This window comes from Helobdella robusta (assembly GCF_000326865.2).
Source record: "Helobdella robusta unplaced genomic scaffold HELROscaffold_14, whole genome shotgun sequence".
Classification (NCBI taxonomy): Eukaryota; Metazoa; Annelida; class Clitellata; order Rhynchobdellida; family Glossiphoniidae; genus Helobdella; species Helobdella robusta.
Genome location: NW_008703782.1, coordinates 1,222,119 through 1,232,696, shown reverse-complemented (window position 1 = coordinate 1,232,696; position 10,578 = coordinate 1,222,119). Strand labels below are relative to the sequence as shown.

The window sequence follows — 10,578 nt, the reverse complement described above, 5'->3', positions numbered from 1 at the left end:
ATTAATAATAAAATATGTGTGATAACAGTAACAATAAAAATAATATTATTTCAATAAAAATAATAATAATGAATACAATATAGCAAATACCACACGTAGATTCAGTATTAATCCGACAAGAATGAAATGTTTAGTTATATTAGTAATATGAAAAGTCCATCAATCAATATGTCTGTGTGTGTTTGTGTGTGTGTGAATGTATGTGTGTGCATGTGTGTGTGTGTGTGTGTGGTGTGTGTGTGGTGTGTGTGTGTGGTGTGTGTGTGTGTGTGTGGGAGTCATTATATATAGCTCAGATTAATATGTTACGTAAATTTCAGAAATATGTTAATAAATCTTCTTGGAGTATTTCTCTCTCTCTTTCTATGTTTACGTATGTGTGTTTGTATTTGTGTGTATGTATGTGTTTGTGTGTATGTATGTGTTTGTGTGTACGTGTATGTGTGTGTATATATGTGTGTGTGCTTTTGTATGTATGCGTGTGTTTTTGTGTGTGTGTGTGTGTTTACAATGGTTTGGCCCAAATCAACATTCAGTTGGTTGTTTGTATTAGCCAGAATTATTTGTTTAATGTGTGTTCCGTCATGTAGTGCTTATGTGTGATATTAATAATAGTAATAATAACAACAACAACAATAATAGCAATAGTAATAATAATAATAATAATAATAATAATAGCGCAAATTGCGCAACATTTAATAGCAAGGGAATAAACCAACAAAAAAAAAACCTACGAAGCCCTGTAATAAACTAGATTGTGGCTGTTGTTGTTTTCATCATCCGCGTCGTCGTGTCGTCATTATTATAGTTATAATTATTATTATTATCATTATTATTATTATTTATTACTATAATTATTATTATTATTTATTTATTACTATAATTATTATTATTTATGTCGTCGTGTCGTCATTATTATAGTTATAATTATTATCATTATTAATTATTATTATTATTTATTACTATAATTATTATTATTATTTATTACTATAATTATTATTATCATTTATTATTATTATTATCATTATTACGCAACATTCATGTTTGTATAGTTATTACTTTTAAGATCATCCAGTCGCTCTCGTAATCAGAAGGATGTTACAGTCTAAATGAATTATGATAATAATAATTACGACAAATTACAATGATAATTATCACGCCATATAATAATAATAATAATAATAATAAAAATAATAATAATTATTATTATTATTATAATTACTTATAATCTATCCCAGGTTATGACATGCATGTCCTTCTTCCTACCCTGTTCGAGTTATCAATCATCAATGTCGGATTAATCATTTTGTCGTCATGTTTTTTTTTTCTATCTTTAATTAATTTTTCACCGGTTCGTAGGTTCAAATCCGCTGGACTCCCCTAGATACCGGAAAAATTGGCTGAGGAAAATAACAACAACAACAATAACAACAACAACAACAACAATAATCAATCAATCAATCTTCGTTTTGCGTCCAGAGACCCGGTTTCCCGAGGTAGGACGTTGTTTCTTTGCCATCAACTTTTTGCGCCAAATTAGACGATCAGTTGTATCCATTTCATTTAAATTTAGAGCTTTCATGTCTTGCTCGATTGTTTGCGACCAGGACTTCTTTGGACAGCCTTTGGGACGTGTGCCAGGTACTTCAACATCTGCAAGAGAAGTTATAGTACTGTTTCCACTTCGTTTGACATGACCAAACCACAGCAGACGGTGTTGCCGGCATTCTTCCTTTATATCATCTAAACCAGCACGACGCAGGATTTCGGTAGATTTGATGTGGTCCTTCAGACTAATTCGTTGCATCCATCGGAGCATTTTCATGTCGGTTCGTTGAAGTTGTTGTTTCAGTTTGGTTGTCATTGGCCATGTTTCTGCACCATATAACAACACCGGACGTATCACAGATTTATAAAGTCTTGATCGTAGTGGTAGTGGGATGTCACGCCGCATCAATATAGAGGCAAGGAGATGCCATTTATTCCAGGCTGCACGTATGCGTGCTCGAACGGCAGCTTCAGCTGTTCCAGTACAATCCAGAACATCTCCTAGATATTGAAACGATGTGACTTTCTCTATTTTAATGGCTTCAAAAACAGTGCTACTTCGAAATTGTTGTTGTGGATTGATGCAAGCAGGACAAACAAAATTGGACACTTTAGATAAAGTACCAATTATTTTTGAACAACGTTTGTGACACCACTGGTTACACTGCTGACACTTGATTGAATTGTTACAAACTGAACAGGGCCATCGTCCAGTAGCTGTGGATTGGATGGGTTCACCAGTGATGTTGACTTTGAATCCATGATCGGCGAGTCTGGTGTTCCAATCTTCAAACATCTGTGCTGCATTCTGCTCAGACGTGGCTGTTAAAACGATATCATCAGCATATATTAGATTCCAAATGTCACCAGTGCGTATCCGTTTTGTGATTTCTTCCATCACAGTTATAAATAACAGTGGACTGAGAATCGAGCCTTGGTGAACTCCAACGCCGATGTCAAATGCATCTGTGTTTTCAACCGTTGTGCTGACAAAAGTCTTAGTATTCGTATGCATTTCCATCACAAGTCGAACAAGATATTCTGGAATGAATTGTCGACGTAGACTCCACCTGATTGCTTCACGGGGAACTCGATCAAATGCTTTTTCAAGGTCTACAAAAATGTTTGATAGTTGTTGATGCTTTGCGAGGTACTTCTCTTGCAGTTGCCGAAGGATGTGAATTGCATCAATTGTTGATTTCCCCGCTAGGAAACCAAATTGATAATTTCCGATTGTGATGCACGACGTTAATCTTCTCTCAATGACTTTTTCGACAATTTTCATGGAGTGTTCTAACAGACGTATACCCCGATATGAGGAACAGTTCAATGGATCGCCTTTGCCTTTGTATAGCGGGACTGTCATGCTATAGTTCCATTCAGTCGGCATTGAGCAATTTCTCGAGATTTCACGGCAGAGTTGTAGTAACGTTTGGATACCTGCAGTACCAGATGCTTTGATATAACAATACAATAATAATAATAATAATAATAACCAATTTGAAATTCACTCCAAATCATAAGTCCAGGTCATACATGCATAACAGTCGATTCTAAAGTTAAAAAATTAAAAAATAATGAATGGATGGATGAACAAACGAATGAATTAATAAATGAAAGATTATGTGTGTGTGTGTCTGTTTGTTTGTTTTATGCGTCAGTTCGTTTGATCGTCTGTTTTTTTGTGTTTTTCTAAGTTTTTTTAATCTTTATGTGCAATATTTATATACGTGTTTTCCAAGTGATTTGTTTCTGTATGTATGTATGTATGTGCGTGTGTATGTGTGTTGTGTGTGTGCGTGTGTATGTGTGTTTTAAAAGTCTGGGCTGGGTAGTTTATTTTTATGAATGGTGTATTCATTCGCATGTACTTCATTCACAGATATGAAAAAAATATAGAGAAATAGTACCTGACTATTTGTTAATTTTTACCACATTTAAAAATATCTTAGCCAAAATATTTTAATAATTATTAATAAATAATAAATTTCTTTTTAAATTTTCAACTTTTTTACCCTAACTTTGAGAGAATTTTTGATTAAATTTTTAATCTAAGTGCTAAGACCCAGATCTCCACCCACACACCACTTTACATTTAATATGGCCATAAAGAGATTTGCTGCAGTTTCATTTTAAATTTTATTTATTTTTCAGTTTAGTTTTAATTATTAATTTTAAGAAATTGAACATTAAAAATGTCATTTTATTTATCAAATATGTTGGATTTTGCGTTCGCGTCTTCTCTGTTGTTAATTTTTAAAATTTGGTATAAAATCTCTTGATTTTTTAATTTCATTAATTTTATTTTAATAAATTTTAATCTAAATTTATTAGGAAAATTAATTATTTAGTTAAATTGGGTTAATTTTTATTTAAAAAACGCCATTTTAAATGATCAAATAGCTCACTTTAACCTTAACTAAAATCTAATGTACTAAATAATTAAATTATTAATTAATTAATAAAGAAACAAAAAAAGAATAAATTAACTCTTCTAGAACAGAACAGACATGAAAAAGGTATGAAATATTGATTAAAAATGGCTTTGAAATTAAATTTAATTAAAATTTAATTAAATATATTTTATTATTTCAATTTAATTTTTTTCTATAATTTTAATATAACAATATTTTAACATCATTGTTCTCTTATTATGATATAATTATGTAGTATGTATAATACTATATAATAAACAATTGCATCAATTTGATACCATTCAGATAACTGATAGTTGACGTTTTGTGATATATATATATCTTGTATCATATCACAATTTATTATATATGATACCTAATACATGTATCATATCACAATATGATATTGTGTGTGTGTATCAGTTTAGATTTGAGTTGGAGGGTTCAACAGTTCAGTTCAAGTGTTGATTGTGGTCTGAATGAATTGATGAATAAATGAATGATGAATTAATAAATGAATGATGAATGGATGGAAGGTTTGACCATCTGTTATGCCAGTCACACATTCAAATTTATTAAAACACCCAACAGAATAGATGATTTAAAATTCCATGTGTAAATAAAATATATGCCACATATAGCTTTCATTTATTTTATGTTATCTTCGTAAGATGAAATTGTCTTTTAATAATCTAACTAAAAATTAAAATCCTAAAAAATTTGGACCTTGTAGATTCTTTTGAAGAAAGAGAGAGATGGAGCACTGAGGCAGCAGCAACTTCAAGTTGAAAATGAAAAAAATCAACAAAAAACTCTTGAAACAGAACAAAGATGTCAACAGAGATTTATCGAAACTTGTAGAGAGAACTCAGAAAACATAGATATATCAGCAAAAAACTTGATATATGATTATTACAAAGATGGCGAGAAGCAAGCAATATACAACTCTAAAAATAATGTTGCAAGAGTCGATGAAAATCTCACATCCAATCATCTCCCACACTGCTTACCACTGCAAATGACATCAGCATCATACTATTCTGCCAATGCCAACCACAGTGGCAGCAGCAACAACAGCAGCTACAACGGCAGCCACAATAGCCACAACAGAAGCAGCAGCAATCAACCACTACCAGCTCACCAACCATATTCTACTTTGTACAACTTGCTCCATTCAAAACAGCAACATAACAGTGTAGCCTTTTTCCCTTGTCCATCTTATAACATTTTACTGAAGCATAATCAACAGTTACACCAACAACATCAGCTACAGCAGTCTCAACAGCAACAACAACTGCATCAAAAAATACAACATCAACAAAACATACCACCTTTAGACCCGATTTATCAGCCCGAACTCGACCAGCAAGAAAAACAGCCAACAACTATATCAAAACTCAACAATCATTCGATTAGAAACATCATCAACAGCAACAACACCAGTGACTGTATTAATGTGGAAATAAATTATCAGCAGCAGCAAGCAGCTGTTGCAGCAGCAGCCACGAGGCTGGCCCAGCAGCTACTGGGCAAGAGAGCTCCGAACAGCCCACTACAAATCCCGATAACTCCGACGACTCAAAACAATTACAGCAACAACGTTTTTGTGATTCCTAATCAAATCAGTAGAATTTCAACGAATAATTCGACAACCTCGATGAAAGCCAGCCAAGGTAACATCAATTACAATCGTAACGTCAACAACAGCTATGACATTGCAAACAAATTTGACAAAACCAACAACAGATTTGAAGACAACAACAACAATTGCGCTGACATCAATGAAAATAGCACGAATCAATACAATGTGAGTAACATGGAAGATAATGTCACGTATCTTATCCCTGATTTTGAAAGAAATTTACACTTAAGCAGCATCAACAACAACAACTTGATGAGATATTACAACAACAACAACATCAATAACATCAATAATAACATCAACAACAACAACAACAACAAATTGTACAACAACAACAACAACATCGTTGACGAAGAGGATGAGGTTGATGATGAGGATGTTGATCTTAATGATAATGACGGTGATAAGGTCATGATTACAAATACTATTAGTGACGTTGATGCTAGTAAAATGACGCACAACAACAACAACATCAACTCCAACAACATCAACAACAACAACATCATCAGCATCAGCAACAACATCAACAACAACATCAACAATAACAACATCAACAACAACAACATCAACAACAACAACACCAACAAAAACAGCCACATTAATATCAATTACATTAATATTGATAATAGTAATTATAGAGATATTAATAATAATAATAATAATATTAATAATATAATTATTAACGATTCAACATTATCATCATCCTATTCAACTGATGATGACGACGACGATGATGATGGTGTTAACAGCAATAATAATAATAAGAAGAACAGTAATAACAATGATAACAATAATAATAAGAACAACAATAATAATAATATTGGTGGAGATGGATTGAATGAATGTGGAAAAAGATACCATGACCTGGACAATATTATTGTTATTTCTCCTGCTACAAATAATAATAATAATAACAACAATAATAATAACAATTATAATAACAATTATAATAATAACAATAATAATGAATTAAATGCAAATGGTGTTAACCTTATTTTGAAAAATGGTAATATGAAAAGTACAAATAGCACTGATGATAATGAAGATATCAAGTGTCCAATCACAGTCCTCCAGACACACCCAGCGGCCAGTGAGAATTTGCCATTCAAACAGCCATCAGCCAATCAGGGCAGGGGTAAAGGTCGCCCGGCTAAGAACAGCCAATCAGAGAGCAGTTTGCAGGGGATTGGTTCTCGCGCAATTATCAAGTGTCCTGTCTGCAACAAGGTTGGTGAGATGATGATGATGATGATGTTTAAGATGATGATGATGATGTTTAAGATGATGATGATGATGTTTAAGATGATGATGATGATGATTAAGATGATGATGTTTAAGATGATGATGATGTTTAAGATGATGATGATGATGATTAAGATGATGATGATGTTTAAGATGATGATGATGATGATTAAGATGATGATGTTTAAGATGATGATGATGTTTAAGATTAGGATTATGATAAAAATGATGGCATTATAATATAAACTTGTTTTTCACTGATAATAACAGTGATGACGATGACTTGTTGGTCATCGTCAGCTTGCCACCATCATTTCAAAACACATCTTCTTCATCATTTTTCTTGTTAAATTATGTAGGCACGAAAAAAATGTTCGCTTGATTTTTCAAGACAAAATTTTTAAATTGACTTCATTTGATATATTGATATATGATATATTGGTATATCATTTCAAAGGTTATATCTTCCTGTATCTAGTTTACATCAAATCATTCCACTGGTTTTTTTTATGAGATATTAAAGATGTTGTAAAAGTGTGATTTTAGAATTTGTATCGTGAGTTTAAACTCGGGCATACTGCAGTTGATACAACTTGTAATATTGTGGAAGCACAATGAGGAGGTGTTAGTTTGGTACTGTCCAGATCTCCTCTTCCTTACAAATGACCATTAATTCAAATGCCCCAACAATCGCTAATTTATGCTCTACCGTCGTCACTGGACTTATTCCTTGTTGGCTGATGACTTCAGCGGTTCTTATTTTTAATTGGAAGTCTGTTACAGGGGTCAAGTTATCACATATTTTATTGGATGGTTTGAAATTGGTGTTATTTTTGGCACCGATCTAATGTATATGACTATTATTATTGTTATTTATTTGTCATCATTTTAATTCATCCTCATCTTCTTCTTCCTCCTTCTCATCATTATCTCTTTCATCCCCATCTTATCTTCTTCCTCCTTTTCATCATCATCTTCTTCCTCACCATCCTCTTCAACTTCATCATTATCATCATCCTAACTCTGGAACCAGGTATTCAACAATTCAAGTGCACTGGCCAAACACAAGCTGACACATAGTGACGAACGAAAGTACTCGTGCAATTTGTGCTCTAAGGCCTTCAAGAGACAGGATCATTTGTGAGTTACGATAACGACGATGACTCGAATGATGATGATGGTGTAGTTGTTATGATAATGATGGTGCTTGTGATGATGATGATGATAATGGTGGTAATGATGATGGTGTTTTTGTTGTTGTTGTTGTTGATGATGATGATGATGATAAGGATTGTGATGATGAGGATGGTGTTGTTGATGATGATAAGGATTGTGATGATGATGATGTTGTTGTTGCTGATGATTTGTTGACCTTTTACAACCTTGACCCCTAGAAACGGCCACATGATGACCCACAGCAGTAAGAAACCCTTCGAGTGCAAGTTCATTGGCTGCAGCAAAAGCTACTGCGACGCCCGCTCCCTCAGACGCCATCTTGAAAATCATCATCAGGACTACCTCAATAATGTCAATAACAACAACAACAACAATAATAATTGTGATAATAATAATAATAATAATAATAATAATGAAGGTATAAATATAAAGGTCGATGGTACACTGAAAATTGCCTTTTCTTATACTGCTAACGACAATAATAATAATCATAATAATAATAGTAGTAATAATAGTGATGGAAATAATAATAATAATAATAATGTCTGGATGCCTGGCTTTAATCCTTTAAAGTAAGGAGATATTGGTTTATTATTATTATTAGGAAGTGAAATTTTTTGGTTCTATAGACATATAATTATTAAAACAAATAAATAGATAGATAAGTAAATAGATAAATAAATGATTAATTAAATGAATATTTATGATAATTATTTTTAAAACGTTTAAAAGTGAACCTAAACCGGTAAAGTGCCATGTCTGTGATAGGGGTTTTAAAAATATTCCAGCCCTGAACGGGCACATGCGGCTGCACGGAGGTTACGTTATCAGGGTACGATTATTATTATTATTATTGTTGTTGTTGTTATTATTGTTGTTTTTGTTGTTGTTGTTGCTTTTGTTGTGTTGTTGTTGTTGTTGGTTGTTGTTGTTACTGCTATAATCAGCATAAGTTTCCTCGTCGTTGTCGTCATCATCTCAATCGTCATCATCGTCGTCGTCATCATCATCGTCCTCTTAATCATCATTCTAACCATCATCATGGCCATATTTAGGATTTAATATCTCCGACTGATGAAGACAGTCAGGCTGACAAACCACCATTACCACATCAGCAACAACAACAGCAGCTGCAACATCAGCAGCTGCAACATCAGCAGCTGCAACATCAGCAGCTGCAACAGCCTCAGCAGCTGCCTAGAAAAGCCAACAAATATATAAATAGATTGGAAATCTCGGCTTCCGTTAATGACTCTAGAAGTATATCTACTTCGTTGGATTCTCATAAATATATTAGAAATGATGATGACAATAATAATAATAATAAAAATAACGAAAACAGTGATGGTGATGGTGATGATGGCGGTGGTGGTGGTAATTGTTTCGTTGATAATGGCTTCAAATCTAAAAATATTCCGAATAATAATAATAATACTTACAATTATAACCCTTGGTCATTGTATAATAATAACAATAAAAATAATAATTGCGAAAACAGTAATAATAACAATAATAATAACCTTCTTCATTATTTACAAACAAACCAGCCTAAGCTGAGCAATTACAAGAATCACATTCATTCTGTTGACTCCAACAAGGACCTTGAATTAGGCAGCGTAATTAACAAACTTTGTAGTAGTAGCAGCAGCAGCAGTAGTAGCAGCAGCAGTAACAGCAGCAGTAATAGTAGTAGCTATGGTAATTATCTCACAGTGTCTACACCCAGCGGCGTTTCACTATTCCCTAATTCTTTCTACACGAATGGTGTGACTAACAGCCAGGCTTCGCCGGAACTCCCTAACTCTTTGGCGGCCAGTTCGCTCTACCAGAGAAGGAGAAAAAAATTATCGGAAAGCGGCCAGCTAAGTTGTGACACCAACTCTACTGACAGTTTCACTAATTCTTCTTCAGTTAGGCAGAACACCGGCAGTGATAGTTTCATCAATAATAATAATAATAATAGCAATAACAATAATAATAATTATAATAATAATAATGTTAATTTTGCTGCTACTACTGCTACCTCTTCTACTGCTAACAGGTATAATTGTAGTAAAGGCAGTAGCTATAATTTTGATAGCTTCATTTTTGCTAGCAGTGCAAACAAATCAAACAATTTCTCAGCCGGTAAAAATATCAGTAGAAATATTAAACAGGATGTTGAAATTAAAAGTTATGGAAATTCCAGAGCGGCTAAAAATAAACAAGAGTTATCGCATTCAGCTTTGGGAAATCCCGCAATTAATCTCGCCCACCACCTGCAAAGCGAAACTAAGAAACTTGTGCACTTCAAGTTGAAAAATAAAATCTTCAACAATCAACAAACCGACTCCAACAGCAACAACAAAAATATCGGCACTGTTGCTATGGCGACAATGACATCAACATTCGGCAACACCATCACTACTACAACTGCTACTGCTGCTACCGCCACAACCACAACAGCTGACCTCTTAGCTTCCAGACACGTTGATTACGTCAGCATGAGAGCCAGCTCATTCCCAAACTTGAAAGCTGTCAGCTGCAACAACAAATTCGGCAGCAACAGTGTTCTCG

At 33.4% G+C, this 10,578-nt stretch overlaps 1 protein-coding gene across 1 annotated transcript; it reads left to right on the top strand.

Moving 5' to 3' along the window:
• Window positions 1-7,882: 7,882 nt before the first annotated feature.
• Window positions 7,883-8,361, top strand: HELRODRAFT_128063 (hypothetical protein; the record flags this gene model as incomplete). Its single annotated transcript, XM_009014645.1, has 2 exons — window positions 7,883-7,986; window positions 8,241-8,361. Coding segments are annotated over 2 exons (225 nt in total), but the record flags the coding sequence as incomplete, so codon positions are not given.
• Between the last annotated feature and the right edge of the window lie 2,217 nt (window positions 8,362-10,578).